Source organism: Camelina sativa, chromosome 20 (assembly GCF_030686135.1).
Source record: "Camelina sativa cultivar CO46 ecotype springtype chromosome 20, ASM3068613v1".
In the NCBI taxonomy this organism is placed as follows: domain Eukaryota; kingdom Viridiplantae; phylum Streptophyta; class Magnoliopsida; order Brassicales; family Brassicaceae; genus Camelina; species Camelina sativa.
In genome coordinates this window covers 10,778,214-10,802,337 of record NC_141899.1, presented here as the reverse complement: position 1 = coordinate 10,802,337, position 24,124 = coordinate 10,778,214, and the positions used below count along the sequence as shown (strand labels likewise).

Here is a 24,124-nt window from a genome sequence, read left to right as displayed (position 1 = left end):
GTATGCCGGATACGTAGATTGGCAACTTGATTGTGTCGGACGTCATCATGTAATTTCCGTCAAACCCGGTGAGCAGCCTGATCGATGGTTTGATTTCTCTTTTATTGACCTCCATTTTGTCGAGGACATCCCGGAAGATTACGTTGACGGAGCTTCCCGTGTCGACCATAATCCTTGTTACTTCGCTCTCTCCAACGTGTAATTCGATGACGAGAGGGTCGTTGTGCGGGAAGTTGACTCCAGCTAAGTCGTTTGCTGTGAACGTGATCGGAGGTACGAAGGGTGGGACTTTAACTGGCCAGACCGCAGCTGTGCCGGCCTTTACATAGTCGCGAATTGACCGCACGGAATCTCTACATGCTGTCAATCCTCCCATTATCATGTCAACACGGCGACGGGGCGGCCATTGGTCGCCGTCGGGTCGGCGTAGAGGGTGTAAGTGCCGAACTCCGTTGGGAATTTAACACATTGATGGTAGGTGGAAACCACAGCTTTCATTTTATGGAGCCAAGGCGTCTCAAGGATGGCATTATACGCGCTTGGACGGTCGACGACTGCGAAGTCAAAGAGGTGAACCGTGCCACCGACCCTCATTGGGAGCATGACCGTTCCTGAAGAGGTAAGAGAGCATCCATCGAAACCAGTCAAGGTCTGTACTTCGGGCATGGTCAAGTGCAGGTCGATCTTTATCTGCGGGAGTGCCCTCAGGAAGATAACGTTAACGGAGCTTCCTATATCGACCAACATATCCGGGACCAAGCAATCGCCGATGTTTATTTCAACAACGACAGGTCCAGTGGGCGAAGTCCGATGCTCAGCAGTGTCCCCTTCTCCGAACATGATCGGAGAGTACGATCGGCATATAGGTGTTCTGCCAGGCAACCAATCGCGTTCGGCTCTCTCGACGTCGTGGACGGGATATACGGCGCGAGGCCTGTTAGGGTCGTACGGTAGGCTTTGTCTTATGAAATTAATTCTACGACAGGCTGGAGGTGGTGGCGCGTCAGCCAGTTGGTTTTCTTGTCCTCCCACCTGGTTGCCAGCTGCGGGCTTGTTATTCGGCGCTGGTCCATTGTTGAAATGGTTATTTGGACCTCGTCCTTGATGCCCATGGCGTCCTCGACCTCACCCTCGCGGGGCATTACTCTTGTACTGGCATAACTCCACTTTGACCTCGCCATTGAGGTACTTGCCCAGCAGCGCGTTTTGCAAGTGTCTGCAAGACTGCGTAGAGTGCCCGGTGTACTCGTGTAACTCGCAATACAAGTTATGGTCAGGCTCTTCTCTTGCCCCTTTTGGTGGGGTCGTCGGTACTATAGCTGACGAGCTGACTGCGGGGGTTGGCGGGGCGTCATTGACGAGGTACGTTGCGCCGCGCTTCTTACTGTCCGCGAGGTATTCTTTGTCGAGGTGTTGGCGAGGTTCGTGGTATACCTCTTTTACTTTGCCAGTTGGCACTTGAATTCCAGTAGAAGCACGTTTTTTTGTCGTAGATGACTTTTTCTTCTTCCAGTTCAATGTAGACTCCCGCTCGATGGAGGGCATCTTGGAAAGTTGGGAATCTGTTCAACTTGAGATCCTTTTGGAACGCTGATTCGTACCATAGGGCCTTGTGAAGGGCTGCAAGCGAAACGCTATGGGGTGCTTTTACCTGTGTGGCAATCTTTTTGAACCTATCCATGAACGTTCGCAACTGCTCATGCTCCCCTTGCTCGATATTGTGGAGATCGGCGATTGTCGCGGTGGGGATGGCCAATATCGAGTATTGTTTTAAGAAGGTCAGCGAGAGTGTACGGAAGCTGTCGATTGAGTCAGGCGGCAAAGAGGAGAACCAGCCGAGGGCGTCGCCACTCAGGTTTTCGATGAATAGCTGACACTTTCCAGCGTCTAGCTCTTCCGGGGAAAACTCGCAACGATGGATTGCAATCTCGAAGGATGTCAAATGGTGAGTTGGGTCCGAATCTCCCTTATACAGAGGCAGGTGCTTTATTTTGCAATCGGGACGAACGACGACCCGACGGATCCGCGCAGTGAATGGAGTTTTTTGGGACTGCTCCAACATATGGTCTACATCAGGTGCCGCACTGGTTGCTTGGTGGAACTTGCTTGTGACATCCTTCATTTGACTTTTGAGTTCGGCCAATTCCCCGCTCTGGTTCTGATCGATGCTATTGGGATCGGCTCTATTGGTGCCGTCTGGATGTTCGGCATTTTCTTGTAGTTTTGCACAGACGCTAGAGAGAGTGGCGAATCGTTCCTCTGTCTTTCTGTCTTGGGCGTTGATCTTTTCCAGGATGCTTCGCATTAGTGCTCCTATGTCGAGGGCGCTGATGCTTTCTCCGATCGAGCCGTTCGGCGTTGTCGGGGACCGGGTCGGCGGTATTGGAAGCTCCTCTTGGGCCTGCTGGATGCGGTCCGGCGTGTCCGCCACATATCCGTCGCTGCCCGTCATTTCTCTTTCTGCCATTGCTCAAAATGTGCTTCGTCGATGTTGGACTTTCTTCAAAAGCTTTCCTTGTTTGTTTCCCTGGATGCGCACCAAATGTTGAACTAGTATAGCTACTAACTCGAGGATGATATAATAGAAAGGGTGAAACAAAGGACTTTTATTAAGATAGTCAAAGATCGTCGAATTACAATATAACCGTTATAAGCCGTTCGGCTAATTACAGAGAATTGTGCTTCTCAAAATGACTAACTGAACTATAGCTTAGAATCGGATTTACTCCTGACTCTTGCCCGATGTTACTTGATGCCTTCTACAAGCTGCTCCCTTGGTATTTATAGCTGATGGGACGTTTCACCTCTCTGCCTCGGGATCGATGTGGGATTGTCCTCAGGTAAAGTCGGCGATCGTTCTTATTCGGGCTGTCATTTATTGGGCTGTCCGTCTTAATTGGGCTTCTAGGAGCTTAATCGACCCGACAAGTGGGTTTTAGTTGGTCTGCCTTCCTGGGTTTTTGGGGTGACTGTTTCGATAGTGGGTCTGTAGGAAAGCTTGTTAAGGCTGGGTGAAACCCATATCAACAATATCCACATTCAAATTTCCATTTTCTTAAGTTTTTTTTTATAATTAGTCGTCTCCTTATGAATATCCATTTTCTTTGGTAATTATGCGTGCAGTTCCACCGCTTCAAACCATGGACACCGAAGAACATGATGACTTTAAAACACAGACAGTAGAAGTTTTTAACTCATGTTGTTCAATCTGGTTGGTATATTTATATATTGATTTCTGATATAATATAAACCAAAGTTACTAACTTTTGCTCCAACCTTCATAGGGATTGCTCGGGATGTGAAGGATGTTGCACTTGTCTATCAGAATGTTGTGCAATGGCTGTCGTATGTTTGCAAGCTTGTGGTTCATGCTAGCATTTTATTATGACCTCATCTCATGTTTCTTCTCCAATGTTCCCCGTTTGTTGTTTCCATTGTCAAATGTTTTTTTGTAATACAATGTCAATAATGTATACTGAGTATCCTAATTTTAAATAAGAATCTGTCCAACCGAACCAAAATAAAAGCTCATTTGATACTAAAACAATTTTTGCGTTTGACGATATATATGCCCCAATCGCATTATTGTTTGATTGCTTTTTTATAGTGAAAATATACTAGTTTGACACAAATTTGGCAATTAATTGCTAGATTAATACTCCATCCTATCCAATTAACTAAAATGAGTAAAAAAGACTAAGAACCTAGAAAATTTCTTCGTTTTTTTTTATTTTTTTTAAAAACGAAAATACAATATAGCATTTAATATTTTGATTTTAAAATATGATTAATAAAAAATATAAAATAATTAAAAAATAGACTAAAAGCCAGAAAAATTGTTTTTAATATAGAATTTAATATTTTGATTTAAAATATGATTAATGAAATATATAAAATGATTAAAAATAGACAAAAAAGCCAGAAAATTTGTATTTTTTAAAACGAAAATACAATATAGCATTTAATATTTTGATTTAAAAATATGATTAATGAAAAAAATAAAATGATTAAAAAATATGATGTTTATTTTTTAAAGATAATTTTTAAAGAAAATATGATTTAAAATATAATGTATAAAAATAATATTCAAAAAATTGTTTATAAAAATATTATGTATAAAAATATGATTTAAAAATATGAAATTTAAGATTATATAGTTTAAATAAGTTTTATTTAAAATATAATGTATGAAATTATAACTAAAAAATAATGTATATAAAAAGTATTAAAATTAGATTTATGAAAATATAATATAATATATAAAATATGATGTTAATTTTTTAAATATGATTTAGAAAAATTAAAATGTATTAAATATGCTTTAAATATATGATTCATAATATGATTTATAAAAAAATATAATTAATAAAAATATGACTAAAAGAATATAATTTAAAACAAATCTGTTGTCACTATATTTACATTTTACATCTAATAAATTTGTTATCAAACACCAGATTTTTGGAAGTAAATAAAAAAACTATTATAGCTTAAAAAACTTGCCATAACATACGGTATTCACATAGGTCATTTATCAAACAACAGATTTTTTGTTAAATTAAAAAATCTGTGGTAACTTAAAACAAATATGTTATCAGTAGACTTAGAAACTATTTTTCCCAAGTCATCGTTTCAATATACTCTACGCTAGTCTCACCAATGAAGAACCTCATCACAACATATACACGTATTTAGACCATTGAAGCAGCAGTTGAATCCATTCAATTCATGCCTTTATATTCCTAAATATCCATTTCTACCATAATCAAACAATGCCTTAGAACAACTAAAAATTCCAGAAACATCGAACACGCATGCATGAATGTCAGAAAAAATGGAGAAATCGAAACGAAGGAAATTAGAAATTGGGAACATACTGACGAGGAGTGTTCTAGAAAGCGTCCATTTCTGCGCACGCCCAACGATGGAGAAAGGTAACCAATGCGTAGGAATAAACGAGTGAAGGAGCGATACTGTCGCTATTCCACCGATCGTCGATAGATCCTCCGCCGTGAAAGTATCCATTCTTCTTGTACCGGAATATAGAACAGGATCCGAAAATTGTAGGTCGATCTGAGTCTCCGATTAAGCGAAATATATGAATCGGAAGGAAGATTTACATTTGAATCTTCTCGGATTCCATGGGGGAAATTGCCAAGAATAAGTGTTGACATTTCAGGATCTTCCTCTTAGTCTTTCTTAAGAGGTTCACCATCTCCCTTACACTTACTTGTATGCTCTGTTTCTCTTACTCTAACAGAAGCATAAAGACTCTCTCTTTACTCTCTTGTTCTTTCTTTGTTTCTTTTCATATGACAAACGATTTGTAAGAGAGAAGAGAGAACACACATTAATTGTCTACATTTTTTATTGGATCTCAAGGATACTTTCTTACAACACACACATCATACTTATACTACTTCTACTAGTTGCACCTCCCACATGCTCCCATACTTTAAGACCATCATGACTCTTACACATTAGACCACACTCCTAGTTACTAACTCTTACACATCATAGGCTTGCTTTCTTACACACAAGCCACACAACTACAACAACTCTCAACAATCACTCTTACACACTTAGACTCTAACAACTAAACACAACAAAACACAAGTCCATTATACTTTAACTTATTTGGGCCTTTCTTCAACTCTGCAGCCCATTACAACAACACACAAGTCCATGTTGACTTTGCTCTTCTCCTTCCTTGACTCCTCTCTTCACGTCGTCTCTTCTCCGACAACGTGAGCTTTGCTTCTTCTTCTTTGTTCTTCGACTCACTGATTTCTTCTTTCTCTTTGTTGCAGATTTAATCAAGAACTCAGTTCTCAACAATAAGATCTGAGGTTCTGAGGAAGAAGGAGAAGAAGAAACTCGTGAAGCAAATCAGTGCACTGTGTATGGTATACCCTAATAACCGAACAAGACCGGATAATCGGATCATCTGACGGGTCAGATCCGGTTTGGTGCGGGTAATAGGAATCGGTCCAATGGAACCAAAATAAAAAAGCACATTCGAAACTGTAAACCGGTTTTATTCTTCTAAAATTATGATATGCCCAACCAATCCCATTATTGTTTCATTATTTGATCCACTTGGGCACAATATATTTTATGCATAGTTTGACCAACGGAAACAACTAGCATTTTACAAGTTGAAAGTTTCAGAATTTGGAGTTTTATGATAAAGAAGCGATAACCAAAAGAGAACAAGACTTCCTACTAAACATCATGATAGATTAGAAGTATAAGTAGCTACTAGTAATCTTGCTAAATCCAAGGATCCAAATCAAGTCATCATGAGTTCCTCCACAACCGAAGGTGAAAAACAAACAACCTTCTTAAGTTTTTATAATTAATCGTCACCTTATGAATTATCCATTTTCTTTGGTAATTATGCGTGCAGCTCCACCGATTCAAACCATGGATTCCGAAGAAGATGATGCCATTAAAACACAGGCATCAGAAGTGTTGGCCTCATGTTGTCCAATCTGGTACGTATTAGTATATATTTATATTGATATAATTTGATTTTCGATAGAATATAAACCAAGGTTACAAAAAAAAAAAAAGGGTTACTAATTTTTAGCTCCAACCTTTATAGGGATTGCGCGGGATGTGAAGGAGGTTGCACTTGCCCATCAGAATGTGTTGTCGGATGTTTGCAAGTTTTTGGTTCATGCTAGCATTTTATTTATGATCTCAACTCATGTGTTCTTCTCCAATGTTCCCCGTTTGTTGTTTCCATTGTCAAATGTTTTTGTAATACATTAACAATAACGTATATTGATTATTTATAGGAAGAAAAGAGATACCAACGAATTCTAATTTTTAGAATAGGAATCGGTCCAACCGAACAAAATTAAAAGTTCATGGGAAATAAAACCAAACTAATTAGTAATTTGAATATTGTTTCATGTTTGATGATGTCCAATCCCATTAATATTGTTTCTTCACTTGATCCACTTGGGCACAATTTGAATTTGTTTATTTGGAAAGTTTCAAAACTTGTAAATTTCTACAACGAAACAAATTACACATTTACAAGTTGAAAGTTTCAGTATTTGGAGTTTTTTATGATGAAGAAACGATCAATAACCAAAAAAAAAAAAAGAACAGGACTTCCCCGTTGACATCATTATAAATTACAATAATTAGCTAGCAATCTTCTCAAAATACAAGGATCCAAATCATGAGTTCCTCCACAATCGAAGGTGAAAAACAAACAACCTTGCATTTTCTTAAAGTTTATATATATATTATTAAGCTAGCTATCTTATTTCTTTGGTGATATGCGTGCGTGCAGCTCCACCGATTCAAACTATGAACTCCGAAGAAGACGACATTGAAACAAAGACATCAGAAGTTTATGCCCCATGTTGTCCAAACTGCAGGTTGGTATTAGTTTATAAATTTTGATAGAATTTGACTTTTGATAGAATATAAACAAAAGTTACTAATATTTTGCTCGAACCTTTTATAGCGGCGATTGCTCGGGATGTGAAGGAGGTTGTAGTTGCCCGTCAGAATGTGAATCGGCTGTCGGATGTTTGGAAGTTTTTGGTTCATGCACATGCTAGCATTTTATTCTGACCTCATCTCATGTTTCTTCTCCAATGTTCCGTTTGTTGTTTCCATTGTCAAATGCTTTTGTAATACATTAACAATAATGCATATTGATTATACAGATATAACTAAATGTTATTTTTTTTGTCAACAAAAAAGAAATCAACTCAAACGAGCCAATTTGTGGAACATTGTTTACAAACAAAATACGCTACGGAACGGAACGCGCTCGACGTGCCAACGAATCCGCACGAACATTAGCATTTCTAGATACCTGAACCAAAGAAAAAGAAGAAAACTCCTCCCTGTCAGTTTTGATGTCGTCTAGGTATGTTGCGAAGGCGGGCCAATCCTGAGGCGAAAACACCATCACTACAAAAAAACATGTGTTTTGAATCATTTATTTTATATATTTGTATTACTTATAATTGATGCAAATTAATTTTACATCATTTAGTTGAGTGATTTATATTCTGTTGATGCCAATATTTTATATCATTTGACCTAAATAATTGCATCATTTTGAAATTGATGTTAATATGCATCAATTTCAAAAAGTAATGTTAGTTTTATATCAATTAATATAAATGATGTTAATATTTGTTACGGTTATAAAAATTGATGTTAAATTTGTATCAATTATAAATAAGTGATGTAAAAGTTAGTGTCAATTGGATTAAGTGATTCCAATAATTGTGTCATTTACAAAAAATGATGTTGAATATTTATATCAGTTAAAATAATTGATATAAAAATTGTTGTCGATTTTTATAAATAATTATAATAAATGTATCAATTCCTTCCAATAATAACAAATAATACTAAATAAAAATAATATTATATAAAATGATGTTAAAATATCTTAAATTTCATATAAGAGAAAACAAATATGTACGGTACATTGCTCGAAATTCAAGCTAAACCCTAAAAGTATGAGCTTATAGAAAAATTAAATCTCTGTTCTTCTAAACTATACAAACAAGTTTACAACTGCTGCCAAAATAAACTTAAATAAGAAAAAGAAAAAAAAAGTCTTGCAGACGTAGGCATAAGCTACTTCACCATCTTACAATTTGCTTCATCATCACCCTTGTCGATCAAAAATACACCGTTCAAGCAGCCACTAAATGCAGAACCTTTACTAGATCATCATCTCATCAATGAGACTCTATTTCAGATGTGTTGTGTATCAGACTTTTGAACACGTCGATCAACGAAGACTAAGCTTGAATAGTCGAACAGATCTGAAAATTAAACTTGAGAAACATTCAAAGATTATAAAATTTAATCAATTACAGATAAATTGATTTTTTCTAATAAATTATAGAGAAAATTACAAGTTAAAAAACAATATAGTGCTTACCTTGAACATGCTTTGGAACATCTCTTCTCTTCTATCCTTTGTGGATGTTCATCAAATCGTCCAAAGTTAATATAGGAGAGTAAGAAGTAATTATTGAATAAACGAAACTGTTAGCGAAGGAAACGGAAGTATCTCATAGGATTTTCTATAGATTTGTACTTGATTTACGTAATTTTAGGGAAACATGAAAAATAGATATTCTCTTTCGCAAAAAAAAAACAATTACCGAGAAAACTAAGACTTAAAAATGGAAAAAAAGAAATCATAAAAAAAGTAATAGATCGGTTATTTTCATTTAAAGAAACTGCTGTAAACTTTTAAAAAATTTAGCATCAAATAAAAGAAATGATACCAGTTTTTATAGCACTAGAAGTACTACAATATATGTTTTAGCGTTAGTTCTATAGAAGCATGCATATAATAATTTTTTGTTAGTTCAAACTATTTTTGTCACTTATGTAATACTAGTAATCGTTTGTCACTTGTGCAATATGAATTAAAAATGAGTCGGTCACTTTTTTTTTTTGTCATCAGTTTTAACTTTTAACAATTGAACTAAATCACAAAATTAGTTTTGATATAATTAGTATAATCTTATTAGCATCACCTTTTATTGATGTAATTTTTTTATCATTTACAAAATGATGTTAAGATAAATGAATTAATACACCGATTATTTAAGTGATGTATTTATAAATATTTATATCAATAACCGAAAGTGATACAAAATTATATTAGTTTGCATCAGTTTTAGTTTATTGATGCCGTACAAGTCAATAAGAATATCAATTATTACAATCGATGCTAAATTTTATTTTTGGTATCAATTATAAATAAGCAATACAAATTAATATCACTTAACCTTTTGATACAATTTAGTTGATGTAATATGCACTTTTTTATAGTGCATCTTCACCAAATCGAAGCAGTCTGTGAAAAATACCACCTCCCGAAAATCTCTTTTTTATTTAGATTTTTGTTGGAGTTAATCTCTAATGTTTTTTCGGCTCTGCTTGATTTTTTTTTGGTTTTAGGTATTTATATGCTAAATAAGTATATATATATATACTATATATATATTCACCAAATGATAACAAAAAATTTGATTTGAAAGCTTTTTATAAGTTTTTTTTTCTTAGGATATTTTGTAACTACACGTTAAAACAAATGAAATCCTAATTTTGAAAATGTATGTTATTATTCAAAATAGTAAAATACACTATTTAATTTTGTTTTTAACATTTACAAATTCTCTCTTTAGAATCTGCTTATTTGAAAGCAAGGTGACATTTTTTTTTTCGTTGGGGTTAATCTTATGAAATTTACCACAACAAAATTACCAAAATGATTTCAAACCAAATGTAATGAAAATAAAATCGATTTTAGTGGACGACTAAATAAAAACCAAAGGTTTTAGTCTTTTTAGTGGTTTTTTTTCTCAGACCGTAAAAAAAAAAAAACGAAGGAAGGATGAAGAAGATCCCGGTGCTTCTGATGGGCTGTGGAGGCGTTGGTCGCCACCTTCTTCAACACATCGTCTCTTGCCGATCGCTTCACGCCGATATGGTTCTTTGCCTATTACTCTCTTCTCCTCACTTACACTTGTTTCTCTATACCTCGATTTCCTCATGTGTAAATGAGTGATAATGAATCCTATAACTAAATGTGGTTTCTCCAATCTTTGCTCCTGGATCGTCTTACTTCTATGAGCAATTATTCATGTGCATTATCATCTTCATCTAGGTTTTTTTTTTCACAAATGTTGAAATCATTTCCCCTAATTTGCTAGGGAGTTCATTTACGGGTGGTTGGAGTATGTGATAGTAAATCCTTAGTTGCTTCAATGGATGTGCTCAAAGAAGAATTGAATGATGAACTCTTGTCAGAAGTTTGTCATATCAAATCAACTGGGTCTCCATTATCGAACTTGGGGGCTTCAGGTAACTCTTTTAACATATCATTGTGTTTCCTCATGAGTTTGTTTTATGGATTATTAACTGAATAATGTTATGTTTTCTATCCTCTGAAAAAGGTGGATGTCAGGTGTTCAATGGATCCGAGGCAAAAAGGGAAACAGAAGAAATTGCAAAACGTCTGGGTAAATCTACAGGTTTGTGTTACCAAAACATGAGGTTGAGATTAAACTGTTATTTTGAAAGGATCAAATGCTAGTTTTGGGTCCCAAAGTAGCTTCTGATTGATAAAAACTCATGTATTTGATTATAGGTTTAGCTGTTTTGGATATCTCAGCCAGCATGGAAACGGTTGAAATATTGGTGAAGGCAGTTGACTTGGGTTGCTGCGTTGTCTTGGCAAATAAGAAGCCTCTTACTTCTTCACTGGTAACTTCTTATTACTAGTATTGCATTTTTGCATGTTTTGCTTCTGCTATGAATGTGCAGGCATAGGTAGCGAACTGTTCACTGTAACTGTTTCTCTTCTCCTTTGGTTTTATTATGGTGTATCATTAGTGCGAGCATGTATATTCAGAGACAGGACAGAGTCTTGAACCAGTACTTTATGTTGATTTAAGAAGAAGAACTTGCTTTGCTGATTTAGGTTCTTTTGGAAAATAATATTTAGACCAATCTAGTTTCTCCAGATTGCTCTTTGCGCACATCTATCCTGTTTTTTACAACTGGACATACCCTAGATAGTAGGAGAAAACTAGAAAAAAAGATTCTCAGCTAATCTAGTTCGAAATGACTCATAATAGTTCTGTGCTAATGTAGTTTGTGAAGTAGTTCGAATGACTCATATTTTCTCTCACCTTGTCTTCTGCGCAGGAACATTATGATAAATTGGCTTTGCATCCGCGATTCATCCGCCACGAATCTACTGTATGTGAAACACAGCTTATGTATAGAGTAACACTATTAGTTTACATCTAATCGTCATCTGAAATCGAAAGTGAAACTAGTTGTAAAAATGTTGTCATTTGGTATGATAGGTAGTGAATTTTGTTCAGCTTTAGCATCTGACATATGTTTATTTATAGGTTGGTGCTGGTCTTCCTGTCATTGCATCCTTGAGCCGCATAATTTCTTCTGGAGACCCTGTTCATAGAATTGTCGGTAGTTTGAGCGGTAATCACACTTCAGATGCAATTCATCTTACCATCATAGTGTTATAGATGTTTATCGTACTTCTTATCCCGATATATGCATTTATTATTTATTAATGTCTCTTTGTATCCGTGTTCGATTAATGCTAGGTACCTTGGGATATGTAATGAGTGAGCTTGAAGATGGCAAGCCTCTAAGCCAAGTTGTTCGAGCTGCCAAAACACTGGGGTACACTGAACCGGGTTTGTCCAACTTTATTTTAGTCATCATGGCACATATCTTTTGTTTTCGTCTGGTTGATGGTTAACTGCTTTCTTTTAGCAGCAATATAATGAGTCGATATCTCTTTATCTGCCTTTCTACACTCCATAAGCTGTTTGGTAGCTCAACAATAATCTCTAACTTACTTTGATCTTATAGTGCATCATAGTTGGTTTAGCCTTGGGAAAACCTACCTGCTATAGATCAAAATAAACATCATGTCTGAATATTCTAAATATGATGTTTTCTCCACAGATCCACGTGACGACCTCAGTGGCATGGATGTTGCTAGAAAGGTATGAACAGATAGATGTAATGTCTAGTGCATATGTACCTTTATTAATATAGGTGAGGACCGTGAGGTTATCTCCAGTCCACACGGCAGATTGCTGTCTTCATCTAATTCGAGTAATGTTCAAAAAAAGGCAGTAGATTTGTTTGGTGTTATGTGAACAATTTTTCTTTCTTTCTTGAATCTGATTTCCTGATGCTATTGGTAGGCAATTCCTCCAATTTTTCTGTTTTACCATCTCGCTGCGATTAAAAAGACTATGCGTTGAAACTCCCATATCTTTTCATTTTGAAGCAAATTATTTGTTGACGAGAATATAACTAATACAAACTTTGATGGTATTGAACTTTCTTTGTTTCTGTCGTGATAGGGTTTGATTCTTGCTCGACTTCTTGGGAAGAGGATAATTATGGATAGCATAAAGGTGCCTCATTCAAAGCTCTTTATCTTTTATCTTTCCTACTTGGTGCTGTGTTTTATGTCTGATGAACCAACTCTCGTCGAGTGTCCAGATGAATTTTTGACTGGAGAAGTCTAGTTCATTTTTGTCTTTGATGATGAGGTTGAATTGGGCTGTAGACATGCTGATCTCAGTCTTGTCTAAATTTTGGTTCTGCCTTCTTGATCCCCAAAAAATGGCTCCTAACAAGACTCCTTTCATCCTTTCTCTCCTGAACATAACCTTTATAGTTTTTATTGTTACTTTGTAGATAGAGAGCTTGTATCCCGAAGAGATGGGACCTGGAGTCATATCTGTGGATGATTTCCTCCATAATGGAATAGTAAAACTTGATCAGAGTATTGAGGAGAGAGTTAAAAGAGCTTCATCAAACGGGTGTGTGCTTCGTTATGTCTGTGTGATTGAAGGTTCAAGGTAATAACAGTTACCTTTACTCTCCCTGTTTCCAGAACCCAACTTTTTTAGTACAGTCAACATTCAATACCTTAAATAATTTTTTTTTGGGTAGACATATGCTTTTAAAATCACCCATAGAATGCTAGTGTACACTTTTGGAATTGTTGGTCTAGTGTGATTTTGAATTTCGTGGTCCCTCTGCAGCGTTCAAGTTGGCATTCGAGAAGTTTCAAAAGATTCACCATTGGGACGGCTAAAAGGCAGTGACAATATAGTAAGTTTGTTATAAGACTCTATTTGATAAATCTCTTTTAAACTGCAAATACTCTAGTTTAAACGGCTCACCAGTGCCCTTCCTCATGGAAGAGTTTCTCATATATATAAGATTGGTTCATTTGGCCACTCTCGCAAGAACGCATACACAATATTTGCCTTTAGATTGTCTAGTCAGTAAAAATGATTGAAGTGATTGGAAAACTGCAGGTAGAGATATATAGCCGTTGCTACAAGGAGCAGCCTTTGGTGATTCAAGGTGCTGGAGCTGGGAACGACACGACTGCAGCTGGTGTTCTTGCAGACATCATCGACATGCAGGATCTTTTCCCTTGAGATGTTCTAGTTTTTGTTTTATCAAACTAATAATAAGGTCCTCAGTTTCACAATGACCTCTTCGTTTATATGGTAAAACGCGAAAAAAATCATTATAGATCGTGGCCTCTCCTTACATTTAAAAAAAAAAAAACAAAAAAAAAAACTTTTTTGGTTTGACAATTTGAACCGGTGACTAAAAAAAATGAAATCAAACGGTGATAACGGCGTCGTTCGAGATCTCAGTGTGATCGATTTGGTTTTTAGGATCAAGAGCCATCTCCCGAAGCCGGAGAAGACTTCCGGTAGCCAGAATCGCCTTGGAATTGATATCATGCAGTGACCGGAGATACAAACTCTGACAAGCTTTATTCGCCGCCTCAGATAATTCCCTATCTTCACCTTTGAGCCCAAAGAGACAATGCCCTAAGATCCTCAGAATCGGCTGCAGAAGCTCCCACGGCAACGGAATCCTTCCGCTATCTCTCTCAGATCTTCCTCCCATAGCCACAACAACACTCTCTTCTTCCCTCCACGAATCATCGGTCAAAGTCGGAATCACAGCCCGCGACGAAGACTGCTCCGTCTCACCGTTTTGCCCCGCCCATTTCTCACACGATTCGCAGAAATTAAGCTTGGATTCGCGTGTCATCTTCGAGATTTTGCTGTAGTAAAGCTCCAACGCGACACCGACGATCCTAGCGCGGCGCGTGGATCTAACCGTCCCGTGTGGATCCAACGTGGAGGAGAGCACAGCGATGTTGAGGCACGTCGAGTTGTTGTTGTTGTTGTTCTTCGTCAGACCTTTGGTGGACTCGTGGTAAATACTGGGATGCGATAGATCGGGGATGTTGACGGTGATCGCTTGACCGGCGCGTGAGGTTGTTTCGTGAGCGTAGAGAGCGAGCAACACGGCTTCGAATCCAGCTTGTGGCTGACGGAGAGGGACACGAGAGAGGTATAGACCAGCGATCAAAGGAACGAATCGGAGAACGAGAAGCTGTAGCGAAGGCTCCGTGGATTGAAACGTATCGTAGAGCCAACGGCAGAGGTTGTTGTCTCCGGCGCCTGAGTCTGGACGTTGGAGAAGAGAGGAGATCGCGGTGGAGACGGTTTCGTCGTCGAGGAGGGCAGAGATTGTGGAAGGGATGTTTGTTGTTGTTGTTGTGATGATCGTGGCTAAGGATTGGATCGCTGTTTGACATTTTGTGTTGGATTCTGAATCGTTTGTTACGGTGTTGGTTTCTGATTCGGCGTTGTTCGTCGGAGGTGGTGGTGGTGAGTCATGATGGGTTGAGGAAGATTCTGACATTTTTAATCGCTTGTGTGAGAGAGGAGAAGGAGGAGGTGAAAATATGGAATTTTTGAAAAATTTGAGAAAATAAAGCAGAAAAAATAGGATCAAATAAAAAATAAAATAAAATAATAAACTAAATAGATTATATCGTACGATCTGGATCGTTTGATTTGTTTCCATCCGACGGTTAATATAGCACCGTCCCGGGACCAGGAAACAAAAAAAAAAACATTCAATTGCTTGGTGGTTGGTTCTCCATCTTTAGTTTCATTTTCATCAATGGGGAATTAGGGCTACGTAATCTCTCGGCGAAAAATTTCTCCTCTGTTACGATTAGCTTTGCTTTGATTTACTAAAGGTACGAACTTGGTCTCGACTCTTGTTGTTTTTTATTAGGGTTTCATCTCTGTTTCTAGGGATTTCTTCTGTTCCTTTGTTTCGTTTTAGCTAAACAATTTACGAATCTCTTCGTTTTTTGCTTCGTTGTATGATGTTTAAGGCTACAAAATTGAATTTTTATTTGGTTTCGTTGAATTGATGAATGGTTTTTCTCGTTTTTTTTTTGTTCTTCAAGCTGTAGCTGAATTTTTATTTGTAGATTTTACAGATCCGGTTAGGATTCGTGAGAAGCTCTTTTTTGCTTTGGGTGTTCCGGGCTGCAATCAGACGCTGGCTGGCTATTTCATGGCATTTGAAGTTGGGATTGATTCATCGAATATTGGAGAGATTTCGAACGAAGAAAGAAGTGAGTCTGATTCTCTGAATCTGAGAATTGAGAATGGGTCTGTTGAGATTCCGAGTGTGAAGTTGTCTTGTCAGAAAAAGAAGGTAACTTTATTGCCCAGTGGCTCCAAACAGTTGCTCGCTGACAAGGATTTGTCTACTACCATTATTGATTTGCCTCACGCATTGATATCTGAGATTCTTAGTTGTCTTGACCCGAAGGAGTTAGGTTTAGTGTCCTGTGTTTCAACTTGTCTGCATAGGTTAGCATCTGAGCATCACGCTTGGAAGGAGTTCTATCGTGAGAGATGGGGACTCCCTCTAGTTTTAGGGGCTGCAAGTTCAGGATTTTCTAATGAGAGATCATGGAAAGAGCTGTTTGTTGAAAGGGAATTTAGGAGTTGGACGTTTTTAGGACGTTATAGTATTGATACCCTCTATGGTCACACTGAAGCAGTCCGGACTGTTTTTCTCTTAGCTTCTGCCAAGCTCGTTTTCACTTCTGGATATGATTCCATTGTTCGGATGTGGGACTTGGAAGAAGGTTTGTCTATTGCAGCGTCTAAACCACTCGGTTGCACAATTAGGGCTGTTTCCGCTGACACAAAGCTGTTGGTTGCTGGCGGTACTGATGGGTTTATTCATTGCTGGAAATCACTGGATGGTCTCCGGAATTTGTTTGATCTCACTGGTTTTCACAAAGAGAAGACCGAGTTTCGGCTATGGGGACATGAAGGTCCCATTACATCTCTTGCCCTGGATATGAAAAATATCTTTAGCGGTTCCTGGGACATGTCTGTTCGTGTATGGGATCGATCTTCAATGAACTGTGTCAAAACCCTGAGGCATAGTGATTGGGTTTGGGGACTCACACCTCATGAAACCAGCCTCGCTAGCACGTCAGGCTCTGATGTATATATTTGGGACATTGGCAGTGAGACTCCACTGGCAATCATCCATGATGCTCATGAGGGTACCACTTACTCTCTGGCAAGAAGCCATACTGGGAATTTCCTGTTTACTGGTGGAGAAGATGGAGGGATTAAAATGTTTGAAATCAGAAGATACGGTAGTGAAACAAGCGTTGTACTCATATCTCAGTGGATGCCTCACACTAGTCCTGTCTACTCTCTTTCTTTTGAGTTTCCCTGGCTTGTATCAGCATCTGGTGACGGTAAACTTGCACTTATCGATGTCAGGAAGCTGTTGAAGACTAACTGTCATGGTTATTCCAAAAGAGTTTCTTCGAGTACGGTGGAACCGCCACAAAGAATGCTGCACGGGTTCGGATCAAACTTGTTCTCTGTGGATGTGGGTTGTGACCGTATAGTGTGTGGAGGTGAAGAAGGCATAGTCCGGATATGGAACTTCACACAAGCGTTGGAGACAGAGCGAAGGGCTCGAGCCCTTAAAGGAATGAGGCTTGAGAACAGGATGAGACGAAGGAGAGTGCAAATGGAGATGAATGCAAAGAGTGGAAGGCCTGACCAATGCTCCATTGCTGCTCATAAGAACCCCATCAATGGCGACAGGAACCGAGCCTGGCATAGTAAACGAAGAGCAAGCGGGAAGGCGAAGGCCTAAGCAATATGATTCGATTTTCTTCGATAAATTCAGTAAAGCAAATTTTATAACCTTGGCACATGTTGGCTTTAAGCTAAGTAACAGAGTTGGGTCTTATGATTTGGTGGAAAATGAGTAAATTGGCTCTTAGCTTTACTTGTTTTTTTTGTTTCATGTGTTTCGGAAACTATATTTTATATAACAAGTTCGTTATGAAAAAAGAGAGTTGCTACTATATTTGTTTGGATAAGTTCATGGGGTTGAAATACGGTTTTGGAGCTCACGAGCACTCGACAACTATGAATTACTGCTAAGCTCTAGTCGTAGTAAAATTTTGTACCCGACTTTTTGTTTCCGTCATTTGATTCGGTAGTAATAGTCCCAAAAAAGGTTGTCTTTACGCTACAAGATATCGGATTGAACAAACATTATTGGATTGAACAAACATTTCCTTAATATGGTAATTATATAAGATTTTCACATTATTTATTTTGTACTATGAAATAAAAAACTAAAGTCAAGACCATTGGGTAAGGACAGGGATAAGCTGAAGCGGAGTTTTCTTAGGACTAACAAGTCCATATGATTCTTCAAGATCAACATCTTTTACCTCCATTCCTTCTGGAAGTTTCCAATCAAAACGGTAGAGAAGATTGATGAGAGTCACATGTACCAAAGCCATACCCATTCCTAAACCTGGGCACATTCTCCTTCCGCTAGCAAATGGCAAGAGCTCAAAGTTTAGACCTCTATAGTCAATCTCGCTATCCATAAACCTCTCCGGGATGAAAGCTTCTGGATCTTTCCAAACGTTTGGATTCCTATGAACAGCCCATATGTTGACATAGATCCACGTTTTCTTTGGAATGTCATAACCTCCGATTTTTATATCTTTTGAAGCCTCTCTTGGTATTAGAAGTGGCACAAGTGGGTTTATCCTTAGTGTTTCTTTGATAACCATTTTCAAATACTCGAGTCGTTCTATATCTTCTTCTGTGATAGTGTCTTTGTTTTTGATCACTTCTCTGACCTCAGCTTGCGCTTTCTTTAGAACTCTTGGGTTTGTAATTAAATGTGTCATCGCCCATGTCAAAGTGTGGCCAGAAGTGTCTGCTCCAGCAATAAGAACATTCTGAAATAATTAAAGACACAAAATTTTAATTTTTTTTTGCAACATGTGAAGAAAACATTTATTGAAAGAGAGGTTATACATTTACTTACCAACAAAATCCCTTTGGTGTTGTCTCGGGTAAGTTGAAATTCTCCAAGTCCAGTCTCTCCCCGTTCCATCTTAAGGAGCAAGTCAATGATATCATCTTTATTACTAGGATCCTCTAGTTGTTGTATAGATTGATCAAAAAATGAATCCAATGCCTTAAAAACCTTCTCACATTTGCTGTGTAACCCTGTGATCCTATCAATGATTTTACCAACAACTGGGAAGTAATCCGCTGCTGCGAAGCTCCCTAGCACCTCCATGGCTCCTTGAATGACTTCCTCATAAGCATTCTTCAGTTTGCTTCCTTCTAGACATATCCCAAATCCAACTTTACAAATCACACTCCCAGAGAGTTTCACTAACTTGCGATTCAAGTTGACCGGTCTCTCCAATGAAGCAGATTGTATCATGAATTGGACAAAAGAGGCAACTTCTTCTTGCCTTATATGTTGAAATGATTTTACCCTTTTTGCTGTGTAGAGTTCAACAACCGTCATCTTTCGTACTTCTCTCCAATATTTACTATAGAAAGAAAATGCAAGATCTTTTAAATTGTATGTAATTCTTGCAGGATAGGTCATGTAAGGTCTCGAACAACACTCGGCATCAAACGTTTTTAAGACATCTTTCACTGTGTCGGGAGTTGACGCCACAACAGCAGAGACATATCCAAACTTTAGGGACATTAGAGACCCATATTTTTCAGATAATTTGAACATCGAACGTTGAGGTTTCGTTCCCAACTGGTACAAGTTACCAATTATAGGAAGTCTAGGTGGTCCGGGTGGCAGATTGTTCTTTGTCTTTTTCGTGCTCTTCGCAATGAGTGATGCAAAGAATACGATTGCAATAATGATATACCAAAAACTCATTTTGTTTCCTATACAAAAAGGGATAGTTTATATAAAAGTCAATATTTGATAACCTTAAGATAAATATAAACAGCATAGCATGTCAAGTGGACGATTAACCACACAACAGAAAAAACAAGATAAATACATTGAAAATATAGAACTGCACTACCTAAAATCACCAAAGCACCCTAACTATTAATCAAGGCAATAAAGTAAAAGAAGAGTCCTTATATATTTTGCCTAGCACTACTTTTTAGTTTCACATAATATTTTGATATTAGAGTATAAGACTATAACAATGAAGAGTACTCACTCTCTAAGCTTAGAGAAGAATATATACACTCCTAAATTGAATGATTATAAAAAACAGTTACTAATAAATAAAATAATATTTGTATATATATGAGAATATCATCAAAAACATCTGGAGAGAGACAGAGCGAGAGAGATCCACAAATTACCTTAAACTTGATGTAGAGATCCACAAATTACTTTAAACCTGACATTTGTGGCGGAAAAGTTTACAGTATGGGGCGAGGGAGAAGAAGAAGTGGAATTAGTATTGTATATATATTAATTTATTTTTGGATTGTGATAATTGCTAAGAGACGACATATATATGAGATGTGGCTGCGTGGTTTGCTTCCATGTATGTGGCTGCGTGGAATGCATTGCGGATAAGAATCTTTTGAAATAAAAGTTCACACACAAATCTTTTTTACTCGTACAAAAGTCCACTCAATTCTTGTTGTAATCTTCTACGAAAAGATTGTATATATATAGATAAATTTACTTTTGAATTGTGATCATTGATAAGACACGACGTATATAGGAGATGTGGCTGCATAGTTTGCTTCCATGTATGTGGCTTCGTGGAATGCATTGCAAAAAAATTTCTTTTGAAATAAATGTCCACAAACAAATCTTTTTTACTCGCACAAAAGTCCACTCAATTCTTGTTGTAATTTTCTACGAAAAGATTGTATATATATATATATATATATGTATCTATATATTAATTTATTTTTGGATTGTGATCAATGATAAGACACGACGTATATAGGAGATGTGGCAGTGTGGTTTGCTTCCATGTATGTGGCTTCGTGGAATGCATTGCGGATAAGTTTCTTTTGAAATAAATGTCCACACAAATCTTTTTTACTCGCACAAAAGTCCACTCAATTCTTGTTGTAATTTTCTACGAAAAGATTGCATTATTGCCACTTGTAACATTACTTTTTTACGTCTGTTTGTTTCCTGATTGGTTAGTAATGCTATGATTGAATATATCATTATAATCTTAAGAGAAATTTACATCCACACCTACTTTGTACTACTCCTATACTTTTCCCCTTCAAAATTACATATTTCTCCCTCACCCAACTAAACACATCTCACCTCTCTCTCTCTTCTCCTTTTTAAGAGACTCTTTTTTTATTCTTTTATTTTTGGTAACACTTTTAGCTAGTTATTATTAAAAAATTAGAGTAATATTAGTAGATGACTATAGATTTTTTTTAAAATAAAGAGAATAACGTTGTGTCAGAAACTTTAGGCAAATAAAGTTTTATGAAATAGGTTAAATACTAAAATATCCCTTTTATATCATGGTTTTTACAAAATGAAGCGGAGGGAGAAATAATAACTATGTGGTGGTTATTAAGATGACGGTGGCGAATATGAAAGAATGGATGATGTTACAGATCTGATGCGGTGAACCGATGAACCAGTAAAAAAGAAAATAGTAAGCTTTAGAGAAACTATTATGGTGGGTACAAAGTTGACGATGATGGCGGTGGTAAATACAAAAAACATGGAGGAGGTTAGAGATCTGATGGATGTGGTGGATATCACTGTCGTAGTGGTGGGCAATGGTGGTGGTGTTGATAAAATAATGTTGATGGTGATAGTGGCTATAGTGTTTTTGTTGACTGTGTATAGTTGTTGGAAAATCATGTAATTCTGTAAAATAGCAAGATATATAACAGGAAAATCATGCAATTTTATAAAATAGCAAGATATTTTCGAAAGAAATCATGGTAATTTGTGAAATGACATGTATCAAATAAAAGTAACTTGTCATCTAGAAGAACAACTTAAAATTTGTAAAAAAAAACCTAACGTGCTTTCGAACAGAAAAGCATGTTGACATAAACAATATTTCAAAATAGAGTGCTAATCAAAAATGCAGCAAGTTTAAAACAAAGGTATTGCTGCATCATAAAATATTATATGAAGGAAATCAAAACTTACAGAAACTGGATATTCTGTGGTAGAAATTGAGATCCGATATGAGCAAGAAGAGAACCAATGAAAGAAAATTTTGGGCTTTCGAGAAACAGATAGATTCCCACAATTGGGAACAAGATCGGTTGTAGAGATCCAGTGAGAGGGAGCGGTAGAAACTGATGTGGATCATGCAAAAAATAGAAATTGGGGGTTGGCTAACCCAAAAGAAATGGGTTTCAGTAGCTGAGAGGAGAGAGAAGGGAGAAGCAGAAAAAAAAAAAGATTTGTCGGCGAGAAAAAAGAAAGAAAAAAGAGGAAAGAAGAAGAAGGTGAAAGGGTATAATGGACCAGAATTTACTAAAAATCCTGTAGTAAATAGATAATGTTTGGTCAAACGTTACTTTGTTAAATATTTTTCAGTCTTGGGTTATTTTTTATATATATAAATTTATTTTTGAAATACATTACGGATAAGTTTTTTTTGAAATAAATGTCCACACACAAATCTTTTTTACTCGCACAAAAGTCCGCTCAATTCTTGTTGTAATTGACAAAAGTCCACTCAATTTATATATATATATTAATTTATTTTTGGATTGTGATCATTGATAAGAGACAACATATATAGGAGATGTTTCTGCGTGGTTTGCTTCCATGTATATGGCTTCGTGGAATGCATTGCGGATAAGTTTCTTTTGAAATAAATGTCCACACAAATCTTTTTACTTGCACAAAAGTCCACTCAATTCATCTTGTAGTTTTCTATGAAAATATTGCATTATTGCCACTTGTAACATTACTTTTTTACATCTGTTTTCTGATTGGTTAGTAGTGCAACGATATAGTTGAATATATCATTATAATCTTAAGAGAAATTTGTATCCACACCTACGTTGTGCTACTCCTATACTTTTCCCCTTCAAAATTACATATTACTCCCTCACCAAACTAAACACATCTCACCTCTCTCTCTCTCTGTCTCTCTTCTCCTTTTCAAGAAACTATTTTTTTATTCTTTTATTTTTTGTAACAATTTTAGCTAGTTATTATAAAAAATTTATCTGTTCATTTTTATACAATATAATATGATTATATTATATTTTTTCTACATTTTAAAATGTATATTGCTATATTTTTTTCTACATTTTAAAATGTATATTGCTATATTTTTTTTATTTTGAATTAGTATATTATACACTGTCTATTTTTAGTTGAACATTTGTTTACTAATAAGTAGATGACCAGTTACATTAAATGACCACATGGATATATATAGACTTGAACACCTTGATTATATATCCATGTGGTTATTTATTGGTGGATATGCTTGGATGTTCACCAAAAAACAAAAAAACAAAAATGTTTTGATGCAAAACAATAGTAAAATTTATTGAGTGGTATTATTCAAGTATTTCTACATTTTGTAATGGCCAAAAATTATTTCATAAAAAAAAAGTTCAACTAAAAAGTTAAACATTTGTTCACTAATAAGTGGATGACCAGTTACATTAAACACAACTTATTGTAACTGGTCATTCATTATTACTGAAGTAACTGGTCATTCTTTATTACTGAGCAAATGTTCAACTAAAAATGGACAGTGTATAATATATAATTCAAAAAAATATATATCAATATACATCTTAAAATGTAGAAAAGTTATAATCATAATATATTATATAAAAATGAACAAATAATTTTTAATAATAAGTTAATAACTAACTAAATAAGTATCCATAAACTAAACCATAATTTACCATTCACTTGTCAATGAACACATGTTTAGCTAAAAATGGATAATATATAATTTATTCACCTAAAATATAGCAAAATGCATCTTAAAAAGAAAAAAACTGTAATCATAATTTATTGTAAATATATATAACTTTTTAATCATAATTACATTAATGACTAGAAAGATAAAAGAAAGAGGGGTAATAGTTACATACTTACATTAGGGAACTTTTTTTAATTAAAAGTAGTTCATTACCAATTTCATAAATCCCTAAACCTAGATAGTAATAGTTAAAAGAGAGAGAGAGCAGAATACAATAAAACTAGGTACATGACCCGCACGTCGCGCATGAAAATGTTTAACTTTAAATTATATCATATAATTTGTCTTTGTTATTAATGTATTTGACATACAAATATTCTTTAACATTTTTTTTCTTATTTTGTGTAGAAAATGTATTGTCTTCTACATTTGTATTATCGTTTGTATCTACAATGGGAAAATATAATT

At 36.2% G+C, this 24,124-nt stretch overlaps 5 protein-coding genes and 3 long non-coding RNA genes across 11 annotated transcripts; 4 read left to right on the top strand and 4 right to left on the bottom strand.

Moving 5' to 3' along the window:
- Positions 1–378: 378 nt before the first annotated feature.
- LOC147918696 (uncharacterized) lies at positions 379–2,467 on the bottom strand. The gene is made up of 3 exons (XM_087503643.1): positions 1,652–2,467; positions 1,146–1,545; positions 379–1,064 (listed from the first exon to the last, which is right to left on the bottom strand). The coding sequence occupies exons 1-3, from the start codon at positions 2,465–2,467 to the stop codon at positions 379–381; spliced, it is 1,902 nt and encodes a 633-aa protein (XP_087359769.1).
- A 3,721-nt stretch (positions 2,468–6,188) lies between these two features.
- Positions 6,189–6,825, top strand: LOC104770493 (uncharacterized). The gene is made up of 3 exons (XR_764561.2): positions 6,189–6,324; positions 6,410–6,497; positions 6,608–6,825. It is a non-coding gene; the product is annotated as an uncharacterized LOC104770493 (long non-coding RNA).
- LOC147918695 (uncharacterized) lies at positions 6,220–6,770 on the bottom strand. The gene is made up of 2 exons (XR_015592908.1): positions 6,600–6,770; positions 6,220–6,494 (listed from the first exon to the last, which is right to left on the bottom strand). It is a non-coding gene; the product is annotated as an uncharacterized LOC147918695 (long non-coding RNA).
- A 302-nt stretch (positions 6,826–7,127) lies between the features above and the next one.
- On the top strand, positions 7,128–7,702 carry LOC104770492 (uncharacterized). Its single transcript, XR_764560.2, has 3 exons — positions 7,128–7,217; positions 7,310–7,397; positions 7,487–7,702. It is a non-coding gene; the product is annotated as an uncharacterized LOC104770492 (long non-coding RNA).
- A 2,621-nt stretch (positions 7,703–10,323) lies between these two features.
- On the top strand, positions 10,324–14,112 carry LOC104770490 (homoserine dehydrogenase). Its single transcript, XM_010494922.3, has 12 exons — positions 10,324–10,498; positions 10,722–10,872; positions 10,965–11,042; positions 11,159–11,274; positions 11,719–11,772; positions 11,931–12,018; positions 12,147–12,239; positions 12,514–12,554; positions 12,921–12,974; positions 13,261–13,424; positions 13,611–13,680; positions 13,890–14,112. The coding sequence occupies exons 1-12, from the start codon at positions 10,403–10,405 to the stop codon at positions 14,013–14,015; spliced, it is 1,131 nt and encodes a 376-aa protein (XP_010493224.2). The 5' UTR covers positions 10,324–10,402; the 3' UTR covers positions 14,016–14,112.
- Positions 14,061–15,471, bottom strand: LOC104770488 (uncharacterized). Its single transcript, XM_010494919.3, has one exon. The coding sequence runs from the start codon at positions 15,469–15,471 to the stop codon at positions 14,206–14,208; it is 1,266 nt and encodes a 421-aa protein (XP_010493221.1). The 3' UTR covers positions 14,061–14,205.
- A 41-nt stretch (positions 15,472–15,512) lies between these two features.
- Positions 15,513–17,982, top strand: LOC104770489 (F-box/WD-40 repeat-containing protein At5g21040). 2 transcript variants are annotated; one of them, XM_087505044.1, is made up of 2 exons: positions 15,513–15,649; positions 15,890–17,982. In XM_087505044.1, the coding sequence occupies exon 2, from the start codon at positions 15,976–15,978 to the stop codon at positions 17,596–17,598; it is 1,623 nt and encodes a 540-aa protein (XP_087361170.1). In that variant the 5' UTR covers positions 15,513–15,649; positions 15,890–15,975; the 3' UTR covers positions 17,599–17,982. The 2 variants fall into 2 exon arrangements, with proteins under 2 accessions (XP_087361170.1, XP_087361171.1); XM_087505045.1 differs by having other exon boundaries at positions 15,520–15,649; positions 15,899–17,982.
- Positions 17,983–18,008: 26 nt separating this feature from the next.
- Positions 18,009–22,256, bottom strand: LOC104770487 (cytochrome P450 71B14-like). Of its 3 annotated transcripts, XM_010494918.3 has the most exons (4): positions 21,904–22,230; positions 20,112–20,149; positions 18,799–19,676; positions 18,009–18,709 (listed from the first exon to the last, which is right to left on the bottom strand). In XM_010494918.3, exons 3-4 carry the CDS (start codon positions 19,666–19,668, stop codon positions 18,095–18,097), a joined length of 1,485 nt encoding a protein of 494 aa, XP_010493220.2. In that variant the 5' UTR covers positions 19,669–19,676; positions 20,112–20,149; positions 21,904–22,230; the 3' UTR covers positions 18,009–18,094. The 3 variants fall into 3 exon arrangements, with proteins under 3 accessions (XP_010493220.2, XP_010493219.2, XP_019097815.2); XM_010494917.3 differs by lacking the exon at positions 20,112–20,149 and having other exon boundaries at positions 21,904–22,256; XM_019242270.2 differs by lacking the exon at positions 21,904–22,230 and having other exon boundaries at positions 20,112–20,245.
- Between the last annotated feature and the right edge of the window lie 1,868 nt (positions 22,257–24,124).

Bases quoted from the DNA above. Each gene is read 5' to 3' on its own strand.
- LOC104770488 (XM_010494919.3), bottom strand. From the start codon at position 15,471: ATGGAAACAAATCAAACGATCCAGATCGTACGATATAATCTATTTAGT.
- LOC147918696 (XM_087503643.1), bottom strand. From the start codon at position 2,467: ATGGCAGAAAGAGAAATGACGGGCAGCGACGGATATGTGGCGGACACG. The intron at 1,546-1,651 runs GTAAAAGCACCC...CAACTTTCCAAG, and splicing joins TCAAAAAGATTGCCACACAG to ATGCCCTCCATCGAGCGGGA. The intron at 1,065-1,145 runs GTAATGCCCCGC...ACAATGGACCAG, and splicing joins GGAGTTATGCCAGTACAAGA to CGCCGAATAACAAGCCCGCA.
- LOC104770487 (XM_010494917.3), bottom strand. From the start codon at position 19,668: ATGAGTTTTTGGTATATCATTATTGCAATCGTATTCTTTGCATCACTC. The intron at 18,710-18,798 runs GTAAGTAAATGT...TAATTATTTCAG, and splicing joins ACACCAAAGGGATTTTGTTG to AATGTTCTTATTGCTGGAGC.
- LOC104770490 (XM_010494922.3), top strand. From the start codon at position 10,403: ATGAAGAAGATCCCGGTGCTTCTGATGGGCTGTGGAGGCGTTGGTCGC. The intron at 11,773-11,930 runs GTATGTGAAACA...GTTTATTTATAG, and splicing joins TCATCCGCCACGAATCTACT to GTTGGTGCTGGTCTTCCTGT. The intron at 12,555-12,920 runs GTATGAACAGAT...CTGTCGTGATAG, and splicing joins GCATGGATGTTGCTAGAAAG to GGTTTGATTCTTGCTCGACT.
- LOC104770489 (XM_087505044.1), top strand. From the start codon at position 15,976: ATGGCATTTGAAGTTGGGATTGATTCATCGAATATTGGAGAGATTTCG.